This window comes from Perna viridis, chromosome 3 (genome assembly GCF_037379345.1).
Source record: "Perna viridis isolate PV_CMFRI_1.1 ecotype Kerala chromosome 3, ASM3737934v1, whole genome shotgun sequence".
In the NCBI taxonomy this organism is placed as follows: domain Eukaryota; kingdom Metazoa; phylum Mollusca; class Bivalvia; order Mytilida; family Mytilidae; genus Perna; species Perna viridis.
The window spans coordinates 43,302,574-43,322,152 of record NC_142447.1 but is presented as its reverse complement, the minus strand read 5'-3'; the positions used below and the strand labels follow the sequence as shown (position 1 = coordinate 43,322,152).

At 30.7% G+C, this 19,579-nt stretch overlaps 1 protein-coding gene across 2 annotated transcripts in view; it reads right to left on the bottom strand.

Annotated features, from left to right (window-relative positions):
* LOC148622367 (uncharacterized) overlaps window positions 1-17,903 on the bottom strand; it is a 35,106-nt gene extending 17,203 nt beyond the window's left edge. The window contains exons 1-6 of one of the 2 annotated variants that reach the window (XM_088572223.1): window positions 17,622-17,903; window positions 15,212-15,352; window positions 12,607-13,200; window positions 11,622-11,688; window positions 10,412-10,459; window positions 9,205-9,279 (exon numbers count right to left, since the gene is read on the bottom strand). In XM_088572223.1, coding sequence (XP_088428349.1) covers window positions 9,205-9,279; window positions 10,412-10,459; window positions 11,622-11,688; window positions 12,607-13,200; window positions 15,212-15,277 — 850 coding nt within the window. In that variant the 5' untranslated portion in view covers window positions 15,278-15,352; window positions 17,622-17,903. The remainder of the gene's footprint in view (window positions 1-9,204; window positions 9,280-10,411; window positions 10,460-11,621; window positions 11,689-12,606; window positions 13,201-15,211; window positions 15,353-17,621) is intronic. The other variant, XM_088572224.1, reaches the window with a different exon arrangement.
* Between the last annotated feature and the right edge of the window lie 1,676 nt (window positions 17,904-19,579).

Sequence of the window (19,579 nt, the reverse complement as noted above, 5' to 3'; positions counted from 1 at the left end):
ACTGAGGGGCATGATATAAAAATGACCATTTCTTTGTAGTCCTATGTCTGATTTTGATAGTTTTGGTCTTATTAGACTCACAATACCACAAGCTTTCATAAAATGTAAAAAAAGAAAAACATAAAAACTCATAAAATGTTTTTAAGGTCTCACTAACCACTTCCAGGTCAAATGGCCATCCCCCTATGTAGTACCAAAAAACACACTGAACCTAGACATATGCATTGTTTGTGTGTATTATGATTAAAAGTAGTCAAAATAAAGCTGAGAATGTGTACTTTAAAATCATATATGTAATTAACTACAAAAGTGTATGAATATTGTTTACATGTGTGAGTAATTTGCCTCCATGCTGTCAGTTAGCAGAACAGGTAAAAATGTGGATTTTCAGTATTATTTATTCAAGTAAATTTTGTGAAGAATTTCTACTATGATCGTACCATTAGCATAATGATTTTGGAAGCCTTATTTTCCAAGCTTCGCAACGGTATGCAGCTTTAAGATGTCATTTGTCCTGGGAATTCACAGTGAGACTTTGAAAATTACTTTTTTAACATGTAAAGTAATGGAAACGTTAGAAGTGGTTAGTGAGACCATAAATTAAATTATGGCATATTTCAGAGAAATGCATAATTTGAGGAAAATTGCCTTTCCTGGTCATTATTTCCATTTCCCCATAAAATCAGTATTGTGATATTGGTAATCTGGCTATATTTTAAGAGGTGCATTGTGCAAGGTATTTTAAAAAACAACATAGCAACAAGATTTTTATCAGTAACAGTGACTCATAACTTGACGTCATCCATGAAATACACAACGTCACTGCTTGGGATATTCAAAGTACTCAAATAGTCACACAGCACAGACTAAGAATCACACAGTAATGAAATAGGTATCATATAAATTGTTGAAATCTGTTATTTTTTCATAATGATAAATGATATTTACTATTACAACTTCTTGAATTATCATAGGTATCAATTTGGTGTGACAAGTTAGTTAAAATTGTAATTTTTTAGTAATTTAGGGAAAATATCACTGAGGGGCATGATATAAAAATGACCATTTCTTTGTAGTCCTATGTCTGATTTTGATAGTTTTGGTCTTATTAGACTCACAATACCACAAGCTTTCATAAAATGTAAAAAAAGAAAAACATAAAAACTCATAAAATGTTTTTAAATTAAATTATGGCATATTTCAGAGAAATGCATAATTTGAGGAAAATTGCCTTTCCTGGTCATTATTTCCATTTCCCCATAAAATCAGTATTGTGATATTGGTAATCTGGCTATATTTTAAGAGGTGCATTGTGCAAGGTATTTTAAAAAACAACATAGCAACAAGATTTTTATCAGTAACAGTGACTCATAACTTGACGTCATCCATGAAATACACAACGTCACTGCTTGGGATATTCAAAGTACTCAAATAGTCACACAGCACAGACTAAGAATCACACAGTAATGAAATAGGTATCATATAAATTGTTGAAATCTGTTATTTTTTCATAATGATAAATGATATTTACTATTACAACTTCTTGAATTATCATAGGTATCAATTTGGTGTGACAAGTTAGTTAAAATTGTAATTTTTTAGTAATTTAGGGAAAATATCACTGAGGGGCATGATATAAAAATGACCATTTCTTTGTAGTCCTATGTCTGATTTTGATAGTTTTGGTCTTATTAGACTCACAATACCACAAGCTTTCATAAAATGTAAAAAAAGAAAAACATAAAAACTCATAAAATGTTTTTAAGGTCTCACTAACCACTTCCAGGTCAAATGGCCATCCCCCTATGTAGTACCAAAAAACACACTGAACCTAGACATATGCATTGTAAGTGCATTATTTGTGTGTATTATGATTAAAAGTAGTCAAAATAAAGCTGAGAATGTGTACTTTAAAATCATATATGTAATTAACTACAAAAGTGTATGAATATTGTTTACATGTGTGAGTAATTTGCCTCCATGCTGTCAGTTAGCAGAACAGGTAAAAATGTGGATTTTCAGTATTATTTATTCAAGTAAATTTTGTGAAGAATTTCTACTATGATCGTACCATTAGCATAATGATTTTGGAAGCCTTATTTTCCAAGCTTCGCAACGGTATGCAGCTTTAAGATGTCATTTGTCCTGGGAATTCACAGTGAGACTTTGAAAATTACTTTTTTAACATGTAAAGTAATGGAAACGTTAGAAGTGGTTAGTGAGACCATAAATTAAATTATGGCATATTTCAGAGAAATGCATAATTTGAGGAAAATTGCCTTTCCTGGTCATTATTTCCATTTCCCCATAAAATCAGTATTGTGATATTGGTAATCTGGCTATATTTTAAGAGGTGCATTGTGCAAGGTATTTTAAAAAACAACATAGCAACAAGATTTTTATCAGTAACAGTGACTCATAACTTGACGTCATCCATGAAATACACAACGTCACTGCTTGGGATATTCAAAGTACTCAAATAGTCACACAGCACAGACTAAGAATCACACAGTAATGAAATAGGTATCATATAAATTGTTGAAATCTGTTATTTTTTCATAATGATAAATGATATTTACTATTACAACTTCTTGAATTATCATAGGTATCAATTTGGTGTGACAAGTTAGTTAAAATTGTAATTTTTTAGTAATTTAGGGAAAATATCACTGAGGGGCATGATATAAAAATGACCATTTCTTTGTAGTCCTATGTCTGATTTTGATAGTTTTGGTCTTATTAGACTCACAATACCACAAGCTTTCATAAAATGTAAAAAAAGAAAAACATAAAAACTCATAAAATGTTTTTAAATTAAATTATGGCATATTTCAGAGAAATGCATAATTTGAGGAAAATTGCCTTTCCTGGTCATTATTTCCATTTCCCCATAAAATCAGTATTGTGATATTGGTAATCTGGCTATATTTTAAGAGGTGCATTGTGCAAGGTATTTTAAAAAACAACATAGCAACAAGATTTTTATCAGTAACAGTGACTCATAACTTGACGTCATCCATGAAATACACAACGTCACTGCTTGGGATATTCAAAGTACTCAAATAGTCACACAGCACAGACTAAGAATCACACAGTAATGAAATAGGTATCATATAAATTGTTGAAATCTGTTATTTTTTCATAATGATAAATGATATTTACTATTACAACTTCTTGAATTATCATAGGTATCAATTTGGTGTGACAAGTTAGTTAAAATTGTAATTTTTTAGTAATTTAGGGAAAATATCACTGAGGGGCATGATATAAAAATGACCATTTCTTTGTAGTCCTATGTCTGATTTTGATAGTTTTGGTCTTATTAGACTCACAATACCACAAGCTTTCATAAAATGTAAAAAAAGAAAAACATAAAAACTCATAAAATGTTTTTAAGGTCTCACTAACCACTTCCAGGTCAAATGGCCATCCCCCTATGTAGTACCAAAAAACACACTGAACCTAGACATATGCATTGTAAGTGCATTATTTGTGTGTATTATGATTAAAAGTAGTCAAAATAAAGCTGAGAATGTGTACTTTAAAATCATATATGTAATTAACTACAAAAGTGTATGAATATTGTTTACATGTGTGAGTAATTTGCCTCCATGCTGTCAGTTAGCAGAACAGGTAAAAATGTGGATTTTCAGTATTATTTATTCAAGTAAATTTTGTGAAGAATTTCTACTATGATCGTACCATTAGCATAATGATTTTGGAAGCCTTATTTTCCAAGCTTCGCAACGGTATGCAGCTTTAAGATGTCATTTGTCCTGGGAATTCACAGTGAGACTTTGAAAATTACTTTTTTAACATGTAAAGTAATGGAAACGTTAGAAGTGGTTAGTGAGACCATAAATTAAATTATGGCATATTTCAGAGAAATGCATAATTTGAGGAAAATTGCCTTTCCTGGTCATTATTTCCATTTCCCCATAAAATCAGTATTGTGATATTGGTAATCTGGCTATATTTTAAGAGGTGCATTGTGCAAGGTATTTTAAAAAACAACATAGCAACAAGATTTTTATCAGTAACAGTGACTCATAACTTGACGTCATCCATGAAATACACAACGTCACTGCTTGGGATATTCAAAGTACTCAAATAGTCACACAGCACAGACTAAGAATCACACAGTAATGAAATAGGTATCATATAAATTGTTGAAATCTGTTATTTTTTCATAATGATAAATGATATTTACTATTACAACTTATTGAATTATCATAGGTATCAATTTGGTGTGACAAGTTAGTTAAAATTGTAATTTTTTAGTAATTTAGGGAAAATATCACTGAGGGGCATGATATAAAAATGACCATTTCTTTGTAGTCCTATGTCTGATTTTGATAGTTTTGGTCTTATTAGACTCACAATACCACAAGCTTTCATAAAATGTAAAAAAAGAAAAAACATAAAAACTCATAAAATGTTTTTAAATTAAATTATGGCATATTTCAGAGAAATGCATAATTTGAGGAAAATTGCCTTTCCTGGTCATTATTTCCATTTCCCCATAAAATCAGTATTGTGATATTGGTAATCTGGCTATATTTTAAGAGGTGCATTGTGCAAGGTATTTTAAAAAACAACATAGCAACAAGATTTTTATCAGTAACAGTGACTCATAACTTGACGTCATCCATGAAATACACAACGTCACTGCTTGGGATATTCAAAGTACTCAAATAGTCACACAGCACAGACTAAGAATCACACAGTAATGAAATAGGTATCATATAAATTGTTGAAATCTGTTATTTTTTCATAATGATAAATGATATTTACTATTACAACTTCTTGAATTATCATAGGTATCAATTTGGTGTGACAAGTTAGTTAAAATTGTAATTTTTTAGTAATTTAGGGAAAATATCACTGAGGGGCATGATATAAAAATGACCATTTCTTTGTAGTCCTATGTCTGATTTTGATAGTTTTGGTCTTATTAGACTCACAATACCACAAGCTTTCATAAAATGTAAAAAAAGAAAAACATAAAAACTCATAAAATGTTTTTAAGGTCTCACTAACCACTTCCAGGTCAAATGGCCATCCCCCTATGTAGTACCAAAAAACACACTGAACCTAGACATATGCATTGTAAGTGCATTATTTGTGTGTATTATGATTAAAAGTAGTCAAAATAAAGCTGAGAATGTGTACTTTAAAATCATATATGTAATTAACTACAAAAGTGTATGAATATTGTTTACATGTGTGAGTAATTTGCCTCCATGCTGTCAGTTAGCAGAACAGGTAAAAATGTGGATTTTCAGTATTATTTATTCAAGTAAATTTTGTGAAGAATTTCTACTATGATCGTACCATTAGCATAATGATTTTGGAAGCCTTATTTTCCAAGCTTCGCAACGGTATGCAGCTTTAAGATGTCATTTGTCCTGGGAATTCACAGTGAGACTTTGAAAATTACTTTTTTAACATGTAAAGTAATGGAAACGTTAGAAGTGGTTAGTGAGACCATAAATTAAATTATGGCATATTTCAGAGAAATGCATAATTTGAGGAAAATTGCCTTTCCTGGTCATTATTTCCATTTCCCCATAAAATCAGTATTGTGATATTGGTAATCTGGCTATATTTTAAGAGGTGCATTGTGCAAGGTATTTTAAAAAACAACATAGCAACAAGATTTTTATCAGTAACAGTGACTCATAACTTGACGTCATCCATGAAATACACAACGTCACTGCTTGGGATATTCAAAGTACTCAAATAGTCACACAGCACAGACTAAGAATCACACAGTAATGAAATAGGTATCATATAAATTGTTGAAATCTGTTATTTTTTCATAATGATAAATGATATTTACTATTACAACTTATTGAATTATCATAGGTATCAATTTGGTGTGACAAGTTAGTTAAAATTGTAATTTTTTAGTAATTTAGGGAAAATATCACTGAGGGGCATGATATAAAAATGACCATTTCTTTGTAGTCCTATGTCTGATTTTGATAGTTTTGGTCTTATTAGACTCACAATACCACAAGCTTTCATAAAATGTAAAAAAAGAAAAACATAAAAACTCATAAAATGTTTTTAAATTAAATTATGGCATATTTCAGAGAAATGCATAATTTGAGGAAAATTGCCTTTCCTGGTCATTATTTCCATTTCCCCATAAAATCAGTATTGTGATATTGGTAATCTGGCTATATTTTAAGAGGTGCATTGTGCAAGGTATTTTAAAAAACAACATAGCAACAAGATTTTTATCAGTAACAGTGACTCATAACTTGACGTCATCCATGAAATACACAACGTCACTGCTTGGGATATTCAAAGTACTCAAATAGTCACACAGCACAGACTAAGAATCACACAGTAATGAAATAGGTATCATATAAATTGTTGAAATCTGTTATTTTTTCATAATGATAAATGATATTTACTATTACAACTTATTGAATTATCATAGGTATCAATTTGGTGTGACAAGTTAGTTAAAATTGTAATTTTTTAGTAATTTAGGGAAAATATCACTGAGGGGCATGATATAAAAATGACCATTTCTTTGTAGTCCTATGTCTGATTTTGATAGTTTTGGTCTTATTAGACTCACAATACCACAAGCTTTCATAAAATGTAAAAAAAGAAAAACATAAAAACTCATAAAATGTTTTTAAATTAAATTATGGCATATTTCAGAGAAATGCATAATTTGAGGAAAATTGCCTTTCCTGGTCATTATTTCCATTTCCCCATAAAATCAGTATTGTGATATTGGTAATCTGGCTATATTTTAAGAGGTGCATTGTGCAAGGTATTTTAAAAAACAACATAGCAACAAGATTTTTATCAGTAACAGTGACTCATAACTTGACGTCATCCATGAAATACACAACGTCACTGCTTGGGATATTCAAAGTACTCAAATAGTCACACAGCACAGACTAAGAATCACACAGTAATGAAATAGGTATCATATAAATTGTTGAAATCTGTTATTTTTTCATAATGATAAATGATATTTACTATTACAACTTATTGAATTATCATAGGTATCAATTTGGTGTGACAAGTTAGTTAAAATTGTAATTTTTTAGTAATTTAGGGAAAATATCACTGAGGGGCATGATATAAAAATGACCATTTCTTTGTAGTCCTATGTCTGATTTTGATAGTTTTGGTCTTATTAGACTCACAATACCACAAGCTTTCATAAAATGTAAAAAAAGAAAAACATAAAAACTCATAAAATGTTTTTAAATTAAATTATGGCATATTTCAGAGAAATGCATAATTTGAGGAAAATTGCCTTTCCTGGTCATTATTTCCATTTCCCCATAAAATCAGTATTGTGATATTGGTAATCTGGCTATATTTTAAGAGGTGCATTGTGCAAGGTATTTTAAAAAACAACATAGCAACAAGATTTTTATCAGTAACAGTGACTCATAACTTGACGTCATCCATGAAATACACAACGTCACTGCTTGGGATATTCAAAGTACTCAAATAGTCACACAGCACAGACTAAGAATCACACAGTAATGAAATAGGTATCATATAAATTGTTGAAATCTGTTATTTTTTCATAATGATAAATGATATTTACTATTACAACTTCTTGAATTATCATAGGTATCAATTTGGTGTGACAAGTTAGTTAAAATTGTAATTTTTTAGTAATTTAGGGAAAATATCACTGAGGGGCATGATATAAAAATGACCATTTCTTTGTAGTCCTATGTCTGATTTTGATAGTTTTGGTCTTATTAGACTCACAATACCACAAGCTTTCATAAAATGTAAAAAAAGAAAAACATAAAAACTCATAAAATGTTTTTAAATTAAATTATGGCATATTTCAGAGAAATGCATAATTTGAGGAAAATTGCCTTTCCTGGTCATTATTTCCATTTCCCCATAAAATCAGTATTGTGATATTGGTAATCTGGCTATATTTTAAGAGGTGCATTGTGCAAGGTATTTTAAAAAACAACATAGCAACAAGATTTTTATCAGTAACAGTGACTCATAACTTGACGTCATCCATGAAATACACAACGTCACTGCTTGGGATATTCAAAGTACTCAAATAGTCACACAGCACAGACTAAGAATCACACAGTAATGAAATAGGTATCATATAAATTGTTGAAATCTGTTATTTTTTCATAATGATAAATGATATTTACTATTACAACTTCTTGAATTATCATAGGTATCAATTTGGTGTGACAAGTTAGTTAAAATTGTAATTTTTTAGTAATTTAGGGAAAATATCACTGAGGGGCATGATATAAAAATGACCATTTCTTTGTAGTCCTATGTCTGATTTTGATAGTTTTGGTCTTATTAGACTCACAATACCACAAGCTTTCATAAAATGTAAAAAAAGAAAAACATAAAAACTCATAAAATGTTTTTAAGGTCTCACTAACCACTTCCAGGTCAAATGGCCATCCCCCTATGTAGTACCAAAAAACACACTGAACCTAGACATATGCATTGTAAGTGCATTATTTGTGTGTATTATGATTAAAAGTAGTCAAAATAAAGCTGAGAATGTGTACTTTAAAATCATATATGTAATTAACTACAAAAGTGTATGAATATTGTTTACATGTGTGAGTAATTTGCCTCCATGCTGTCAGTTAGCAGAACAGGTAAAAATGTGGATTTTCAGTATTATTTATTCAAGTAAATTTTGTGAAGAATTTCTACTATGATCGTACCATTAGCATAATGATTTTGGAAGCCTTATTTTCCAAGCTTCGCAACGGTATGCAGCTTTAAGATGTCATTTGTCCTGGGAATTCACAGTGAGACTTTGAAAATTACTTTTTTAACATTTAAAGTAATGGAAACGTTAGAAGTGGTTAGTCAGAGACCCTAGGACATCAATCAAATGAAGAAATTTGTAAGCTCCTCAAGGAAAACCAAAGGTCCACACTTATTTGAATGTCTCTCATATTTATGGAAATATAAATACATAGTATATCCCTGTGACCTAAATATAGCCATGCTGGCCATGGGAGTCATAATTGGCACATTTTTCAAAGTTGAGAGAGAGACTCTCTAAGGATGATTATTGCCAAGTATGATCCAAATCTGTTCTGTGGTTTCAGATGAGGAATTTCTTTTAGATATGGTAACAACAATGGCCAAAGGTGACAATGGATGCAGTGAAAAAAACTTTGCTGTCTTGAATACTTGATTTCTTACCATGATAGTAAGGAGTATGAGCACTTCCCTCTCTATATTTGAATGATTTGGGCACTAAAATTGGATCGACACCGCCTGTTTTAATAAAAGATAAAAATGCAATACAATATTTCACATTACACCGCTTGTTTCAACTGTAGATGTTAGATCCTCAGAATGGTTTGGGCAAGTATGGACACAACAATCATGCTTAATGCAACTCTCAATTCAGATTTCGATTTTTTTTTAATTTCTTTTTATTCAATATTTTACCAACTTAAGATTCTGACAAGTTATTTTGCGGAAATCAAATGTTTACAGAAGTCAGAAACAACAACAGTGCCATAAAATTATATTACCACATAGTTTGTGGATATACATGTATAGGCTGTTTACATGTATTCATTGCACCTCAACTGTATGTTGCATATTAACTTCTATAATCTATGTACTAGTAATTTAATTTGGCACTAGTTTGATTTCTTCCCTCACTAGCACAGCAATCTAATTCTCTTTGTCGAAGTCAAAGTATTCATATATATTCTAATAGTGATCACACAAATTTGAATTTATCTATTTATTCATAAAAAAACTATTATAAACAACTTGTAATCATTCATTAATTGTATGAAATACTGGTAGTAAACCAAACAGTTTCTGTAAATACTTAATGAGTTTTTGCAATTTGTTAACAATGATATTTTTAAAAGTGTTCTTTACAAATGAAATGATCACTAACTATTCGTGTGGATTTTTGACATGTCAAAAAAATTTCATCTTCCTTCCAGTATTGACACGAATGTCTGCCAATGTCTATGAGTTTTTAAAAGTTATTCACAAATGTCGACAAGTAAAATACAAATGCATTCGAATAACTACAAACTGATTATTAGTAATGATTCCTCAGAAAGATTTGTGTATGTAAAGGGGATATTAGCCAATACCCATACACTGATATTTTTCTATGCTTAAAATGAGAAAATTTCTTCTTCAGACCAGATACAATTAAAGTTTATGGTTTTCAGTAACTGACCCCAATGCCTAGTTAATGTTTGACAGCTAAAGTACAACTCACTATTTATATCAAGTGTCCATCCAGGCTAAATTATTTCTCAAATTTCATATAACACACATCCTACCATACATCACATGTATTTGGAAGCAATCTTTCTCTGGAAAATCGATACAACAAGGAACAGAAAAGATCTATTCATTAAGATGAACTTACCTGGTGTGTATGTTTTTTCCTGGAGAAAATTTCCCAATGCTGTAAGGGCTAAAATGAAAAATAAATCATTTATTGCAAGGTACCAGTGTCAAAAGGTTAAAATATATCTGTTTTCCATGTTAGAATCCCTCCAGAAAGTTTTAAAGTTATTGTACAATGATGGGACAGACAGACAGACGGGTGGATGGATGGATGCAGAGACAGGGGTATAAAAATGAACAACTTGTTGCAGTACACAGGGAAAAATGCAACACATGTTCAGGAAAATTATATAAAATGTAGTTCATAAAAAATAATAATAAAAATAAAAATATGGTCATGTCTTCCATAACACTTTTTAGGTGTATGAAATGATAAGTTTTCAGATAATTTTGTAAAGCATTTGTTTCCATGGTTTTTTCTATAGGCACAAAAAACATATACTTCCATATCAGTCCTAATCATATGTTTCATTGCTGCAGTTCTTTCTGTGTCATACTGTCATTTCATATTGTATTTGTGTCATATGTGTGAAAACAGTACTCTCTATGGTGTGTGGTTATTTAGTTGTTTTTTTCATTATATTTAGTACAATATTCTATCATTCATGTTATCTGATGTGCTTTAGTCATGTTGACCCACAAATGACCTTCAATGGAGGTGCAAATATGCTCACCCAAGGAAGACCTTCAGGGCAGGTGCAAATGTACTACCAGTAATTAGTTAAAGAGTAGTTGAACTTTTATATCCATTATTAGAAATAAAATCCTTTAAAGGGCTTTATTGTTGTCAAAGAGGCATCAATCTTAATTTTTTTACTGCATGGCATTCACAAAATTATAGTATAAATAAATTCAACTAAAATTTACTTAAAAACAGAAAATTAACACTGTTGTAGTAACATACATGTCAACAAGTTTGTTGTCATAATCTTGAAAGTAAAAACAAAATATTTGGGTTTTGAAAGGTATGTGTAGCAGATTTTATCTACAATTAAGGTACATACTAAACTTGAATATTTATATAAATACCGACATAGCTGGCAATTTACACAGGAACCAAACTTTGTTTTATGAAGTAGAGTTTCAGATTTGAGCAGTTTTCATTTTTCATGCTTTGAGAGTTAGTGATATGTATGCACTACTTATACAGGTTATGTTTTTTTTGTGATTTCTGCCAACCTCAAGAACACAGCAAATTACCAGCCACATGAATACAACATTACACATACTTTCAAAAACTACTGCTGGCTTTGGTCTCACATTTTTCAAAGCCTGTGTAAATTCAGCATGTTCTGTCTGGAAAAGAAGACATGGATATTTTTTATTTCTCTAATCATCATATTACGTGTATCATCATTCTTATATGTGCCAAATGATAGTTCATCTTAAACATGATTTTAGGGTTTGTCAACAAATAGATATATATGATCCAAATAATAACTGTGTAGATGTTAAATTGCATGTTTTGGATGATGTCTCAACCATCTGGAATGGGAATATGCCAGATTTCCTGGAACACCAGCTATGTTCCTGTATTAAGCGATCACTTCTGAATTACATACATCATTTCTAACAGAATGATTTTGGAACATTCATGTTTAAGACCCCCTTCATATAAGGTAATATCATTGCCAATCCATCCCTGTTACATACCAATTATTGATTATGAATATTTGTAAATTCCTTCTTTACTCAATATGATGTGAACTTTCTACCGGTACTTAAACATAATTACTTGTAAGAGTAATCAAGGGAACCAAGGTTATAGCTGTAATCAAAGAGTAATCAAGGGAACCAAGGTTATAGCTGTAATCAAAGAGTAATCAAGGGAACCAAGGTTATAGCTGTAATCAAAGAGTAATCAAGGGAACCAAGGTTATAGCGGTAATCAAAGAGTAATCAAGGGAACCAAGGTTATAGCGGTAATCAAAAGAATCCAGGGACAAAGACCAGACATGGAAAACAGACGTACACAACAAACAACATAAAGTAACTAAAATCATACATACAAAGTAACAAAAGCAAATGAGCAACTCGGACTCCACTAAAAACTGGGAGCATGGACCAGGTGCACCAGTAGGGTAAGCGTTCTTGTAACTTGCTAGTACATATGTTGAATTAGAATCTCGGCTAAAATATTGGAGCTGTCATCCAGACTTAAGTCTAGCAAAAAACTGAATGAAATTTTTTTTCAATGTCTAAAGAGATTCTTACCGCTTTATTTATAACAAACTTCCACTTTGAACTTTCCAGTATCAACATATCTTCACTATGTTGAATAATAGCCTTCTCCATGCTGTTTTCCGTGGCTTCTTTGTAGAACTGTAAATAAAATTTTGGTGTCTCTGAGTTTGAATCTTCATAAAGGTGGAGTGCCTCCTCATCTAGAACAGCAACATAAGAAGGAATTGGCTTGTCTGGTGAGCTTCCTAGGTCTGTTGTAAGGCTTACCATGTCAACCTGCAACATTCCTTCCCATAATGGATTTAAGTAATCAATTTTCACTCCAGCAGAGTGTAAAGCCCTACGACAGGTATTCAACACCTTTAAAGCATCATTTACAGACTCAAAGAATATGGAAAACCTATAATATTCATTTCCTATTCTGACAGAAATTTTCACACTTCTTTCATCTTTCTCCTGTTCTTTCTTCAGCTGACATGATCTTATTGTTACTGCTTTTTCATTGATTATACAACCATTATCAAGGCCCATTACAAAATGACAAACTGCATCATTTATGAATTTTCCTGATACATCAACTTTAGACACATCCACATTTTCATCTAAATAAGCAGCCTCTTTAACCTAAATAAAAAAAAAAATACTACATGTACATGTACACACCCACATGTCAAATAAATTAACAATTTACAAAAGAAAAATATCGTAGTTATACCCATCAATTAATTTATACATAAAAATATAATGCAAGGGCACATAAATTAACATTTAAGAGATTTAATCATTAACTGTGTGATTTTAAAGGAGGTCAGCAAGTTGTGAGCAAAAATATTTCCACTAAAAAATGCAGGCTAAATTATCATTCCCATCAGCTAATTGTTGGCCAGAACTTTATTTCACTCCATTCACAGGCCAAATTATTATTATTTTTCTGAAAATCAGGGCTACTAATATATTTAAAAAAAAAAAAAACAAATGGTCTGTGCCTAAAAGAATAGGAATAACCAAGTGTCAAATAAACATTAATCTGTGGACAGAAAAAAACAGAAAATACCAAAAAGACATTATATAAAGAAAAATAAGTGACAAAACATGAAGTAAAAAAATGTACAGATAGCAGGATGAAGCCCACTTAGAACCTTGTCTGAACTCAGGTGCTCCAGAAGGTTTTGCAGACAATGGGATGTTGTACCTTTTACTGTGCAATATAAAAACATCAAAAATTGACTTCAGTCAGCACCATTCAAGATCCCATTTCTGATTGTTGATTTTCACAAGTAGGTTGAACCATTAACTAAATATTCAAACAAAATGGCTTGTGTGCTGTACACACATATCAAACTGCATTTTTTTTTCAAAAAAAAAAAAAATTGAAATCAGATAACCTTGTGTTAGAAAAAAATTGCATACACACTTTTTTTTACATTTCAGACAATCCTATTCTTTATAAAAGTTATTAGTATACCCCAACAAAAAAAAACATATAAACAAAAAACTAAAATAGTGAGAGCAAGCTCACAATCCTAGTTGGATTATTTCCCTTTACAGTTATATATTCCAATGTGTACATCTACACATGATACCAAACTTCCCAATAACATTTCAACAAATCACTTGAGCAGATTAAGACAAGTTTACGTGCAAGGTTTTAATATGTAAAACCCTTTTAATTCAATTATCTCCATTAGGAGTCCTCCAACAATACTTACATTTCCTCATGCACTTCTACATACATGTATTATGCCCAACCTTCTTATTTATGTTCATCCAAATTCTTTAATTGATTTAGATGGAACAGCACTTACAAGCTAGGTTTTAACTAGCAATTAAGATTATCTCCCATTGAAGTCCCCAAAATTTAAATACTGCTGGCTGTACTGGAGGACTTGCACTTATAAGAAAAAAAGGAAAACAGACAGACGGACAATGTGATTTCTATATAACCCAAAATTTTGCTCCTGGTTGGTATAGCAAGTAAAAATTCAAAGCCTAAATGAAGGAAATAAACAATTCAAAATTTCATGGGAAGTGTATTTGATTTATAGTTAAAAAATGGGAAATTTGCCCCATTTTTGTGTGGATAATAATACAGGAGGAGTGAAATCCAATGACTTGAAAATGAGAACTGATCAAAATTAAAAGGGTGGTAACATCAATAAAAAGAAACAATTCACCAAAATGTAAGGGAAATTGGTGGCAGTGGTTTTGAGGTATCAGTGCGGACAATGTACAGATGTACACAGGTAAACCATACTATCTACAATCTAAAAATATGGCATATAAAAAGTTTTAAGATTTTTATTATACATTAAGTTGTCATTCATGATATTCCTGCAATTTAATGAAACACCTATGGAATGACTTAGAGGAAAATTGTCACTCTACTTTTTCGTAGAATTGCAATACTAGTTTGTCTTCCCATTACTATGGAAAAACGGTAGATGTCTTAGCAACAATAATTTACAACTGAATTATACCCTTATACTTTAACTGTAACAATGGAATTTTAAAATTTTTCAATCTTGACAGCCCTAACTCCTGAACATAAAACTCTATTTCATAACTTTTTCAACCTGTCTTGGCCCGAAATCAAAAAGTATTAACTATTAATCAGTAAGAGATTGATGTAACTAACCTCTGGACTATCATCATCAGATGGTCTATAAGCCCATGGCTGTACTTGTGTCTTTGTTTCTGCCATTATTGAACTAGCTAACTGACTTTTGTTTTACTAGTTTAGACTTCTCTCTTATATTTTGATTTAATATCTGTATCTCTACAATAAAAATATTACTATGAACCAGTCTATTTCATGAATATATTGTTACATAACTGTGCTATTAAAGCATAAATATTATACTTACATGTACTTTTTTGTTGTATATGTAATCAATAATATTTAGTATTAAATGAATAAATACAGATATAAGCCTATCTTCAAATAAGAAGTATAAGTTCACTATAATGCAACATTTCATTTTTTGATGAAATACATATGAATATTAATTACTTCAAATTTATGTTACAAAAGAGGGGTAAGAAGTTTTTTGTGTATAAGTAGTTCATGTAAATTAAAGTTTAATGAAAAAACTTTGATGGCCTTATTATATGTAGGGAAGAATCTTTGTATGCAAGAGTAATCAAGGGAACCAAGGTTATAGCAGTAAGAAAGAATGTAATCCAGGGACAAACTACACATTTTTAGAGGTATCACTTACCTCAGTCTATTTATTAAAAAAAACATTTTAGCTAACAATGTCAGGGCTCCTGTGCCCACTTGTGTCCATAAAACAAAGCACCATAAAGATAATAGATACTCTTCCTTTTTTATTTTTTTTTTCATTATGGCATGTCCTGCCTATTTATTTCTATTTTTATTCTACCCCCATAAAAATTAAATGGTAGTTCATTTAGTGAGCATGCTTACATACCCCACACCCAATCATTGAAAAAGGAATAGGTTTAAGGTTAGACACTCCCACAAAACTTCAGGGACCAATATTTCCTAGTTTTGTGCATGAATAACAACTTATTATTTGCTTACTACATGTCAAGTTCGTAATATTTGGTTCAATAATATGAGAGAATTTTGGATGACAAAAAGCTTCAGTAGAGTATTTCTTGGGGAATCAAAATTTCCTGGTAATATGAATAACTGGGTAATGCATCAAGTTCCATGAAATTCTATTCAGCAGTTTGAGAGGATTGAGTTTTAATGACAAGAAAATTAAGCATTAAAATTTTCAGAAGATGTAAAACAAAATCAAACTAAAAAATGATAAAGCAACACAAAGACACATTAACGACCATCATCTCCTGACTGAGGACACTTAAACATTACAAATACAAGCAAAATGGACCAGTTGTGAAATGGAAATTCTATCGGAGGAAGCTTCAGGAATATCACAATCTAGAAATGGGAATTCGACAATAGGGTTTGTGAGTCTTGTTCTAGTTTCATTTTTGTTTCTGGAATTTCCAGTGTAGAACGTATTGAAACCTGAAGATGAATCTGCACTGCATCTTCAAAATTGTTAACTTCCAGGATCTCAAAACACTGCATTACAATGCAAAATCTTCTATTATATGCTTTTCTTAACATTTTCATGATAAAAAATTAGAGATTTGTAATTTTTAATCGGTCTTTTTACACAAAAAGATGTTTTGCTTTTTATACTGAACTCAACGCACTGTAAATGGCTAAACTCCATGCATTTGAATGGTAGAATAGGACCCAATCTCGTGAAACAATTGTGTGAGATGACGAGATTTACATACCCTATGGAACAATCATCTCTTTTGTCATAAATTTTAGTATGAAGATTGCCATTTTCTAGTGTAATATCAAAACCAATTAAGGTTTATGAGTACCGTCATTATAAGTTGGGATTATTTGCCGCCAAAATATCATCAAGATATATAGAGCATTACCATATTAAGTATAAATATCATGAATTTAAAAATTCTAAGCATTGATCATAATTAAATATGTCCATTTTTTATAAGTTTATGTGGTAGCGTTGTATATAGGTTGAAAAGTCATAACAATATATACCTACAAAATCATACTAATCTTGAAATTTATGAATGGATCTAATACCTCAAATGATTTTTTAACTCTAAATATAGTTTACATCATTATCTTTAGACCACATTTGATTCTTCTATGTTTTTTTGTTGCATAAATATTAGTTTCAACTTTGATAGTGGGTATACCTTCCATAATTTTATAAGTTTTCTGGAAACCGATTAGCAGCTTAATTATACTATAGCTATACATTAATATTTAATAACATGTACACTTCCTGACTGTTTTTATCTTCATAAATTTCAAAATTTATAAGTTGTAAATACAAATTTTCAGTTAATTCTAAGTAAATAACACGATAATTAATTATATATATATATATATATATATATATATATATATATATATATAAACAACGGAAGACGAAAGTAGACGGTTAGTTTATAATTATGATGGCTACGAAAACTTATTTACATTTGAATTGTTTTATCTATACATTAATTCATCACAACCAAACCTTTTCACAAGCTTTTATCTTCTCTATTAATGAACTGCCATTGTCTCTTGGTGATTTTGATAAAAAGCTTCCTTTTGGGAAAATTTACTTCCACTTTCGTTTTCGATCAGGTCATGTTGAAAGTCGATGTAAACATTTGTATTGACAACTCGGAACCAGTTAGAATTAATCCTGTGGTCGGAATATGTCGGCTATTTTCCTCTACGAACAGTACTAGCTCTTCTAATTTGAAAGTTGAATCGTTGAATAAACGAAAAATATCTACAATTTATTCATGCCCCTTGTTACTAGCTAGACAGGGAGTGTAGAATTATGCATTTTGTATAGTTTATTCGTCATATGGACTAGTCGGAATTTCCTCTGACCCTGCAACCCTCCTCTTTTCTATTTGGATATTGATATGTCGGGTTGGGGTCAGAACGATGTGCCATACAAAAAGTTGCAGATTTAGCGGTACCGCGGAGTATCGCCCTTCAACCGCTTGTAACGACTTTCAAGTTGAAATTGTGCATGTCACTCATACCTAGTTCGATTCCGGAATCATTTTCTTGTATGCTGATACCAAATTTGCTACAAAAATTACATATATTATTGAAGTTTCGATAATTTTCCACGAGAGACCCTGTTTGGTTGACATTTTGAACCGTAATAGAGAGTAGGCAGAGCTTGTTACCTTTGGAAAATCAATTTCTAATATTAAAAAATCGTTATTAATATTAGAAATTCAATTGAGTTTTTAATATTAAAATGACTTTTTAACATTAAAAACAGGGTTTTGTGATATTAGAAATAAAACTTGTAATATTAAAAAATCATTTTTAATATTAGAAAACATAAATTTTTGTCCACTTTGGCTCGTCATAGAAATATTCATATTGTCGTAAATTTGTGTCCAGAGAGTTATTTTTTCAGTTGTCTTTATTTTGAAGATTTTCTTAATAAATAACTGATTTCCCCGAAACAAAATTCTGAAGTCCATCACCCCGATCCATCTCTAAGGATTGTTATAGTCTAAACTATAAAAAATCTCTTGAAAAATCTTACCCTCGCCCTTGTAAGATGCTATACACATAGAATTAGTTCGAATTTCTATTGACCCTGCAACCATCCTCTTTTTTTTATTTGGGTATCAATATTTAAATTAAAAAGAGGAGGGTTGCAGGGTCAGAGGGAATTCGGTCTAACATAGAACGTACTAGTCTTGAAACTTTGATTATACGCAGTGCGAGTATTTTTCTGATTTTTTAAAGTTCAATCATTTAAAATATACAAATAAAAAATTATACATGTTCATTATTTGGCCTCTCTGTAATGTATGTGTGCACACAGGAGTAGACAGTAGCTAGGTACCACTCTACACATTTATGGTTAACATATAGTACTTATTGCATTTAAGATTAATAATGATGTTTTCATTACAGAAAGAAACTGCGGAAACAAAAAAGATACTCCACAAAAGAGAAAGGCATCATATATATATATAGCTAGTTCAAGGTATTCAAAAATGTTCCTTGGTAACCTTAGTATGTGTTACGAATTCAAATAAAAGCTAATTAGTCTTGAGAAAGTCTTTTATGAGCCAGTTTTTTTTTAAATATAATATCAAAGATGGAAATTAATTTGTGAAAAAGAAATAGCTAAACATTTCTTTTAATTTTAAATTAAGTCGATGCTGATACCAAAGCACCGCTGACGTGGACATAGCACGTGATATTTCATGGGCAAACAAAGAATGAACATTCATTTCACTTACTGGAGAAAATAATGTGCAAAACAATTTACAAGCGGAAATTTGTAACGTAACAGTTGCAGAGACACATAATTCTCTTAATGTTGTCAGTCAAATTAACAAAAAAGAAATTCACAGGAAATAAAAGCCAGTATTAGGAATGAATCTACAAGCAAATATAGAATAAAGGAATATGATGACTTGTAAATTTTGTCAAAAGGAACTCCGT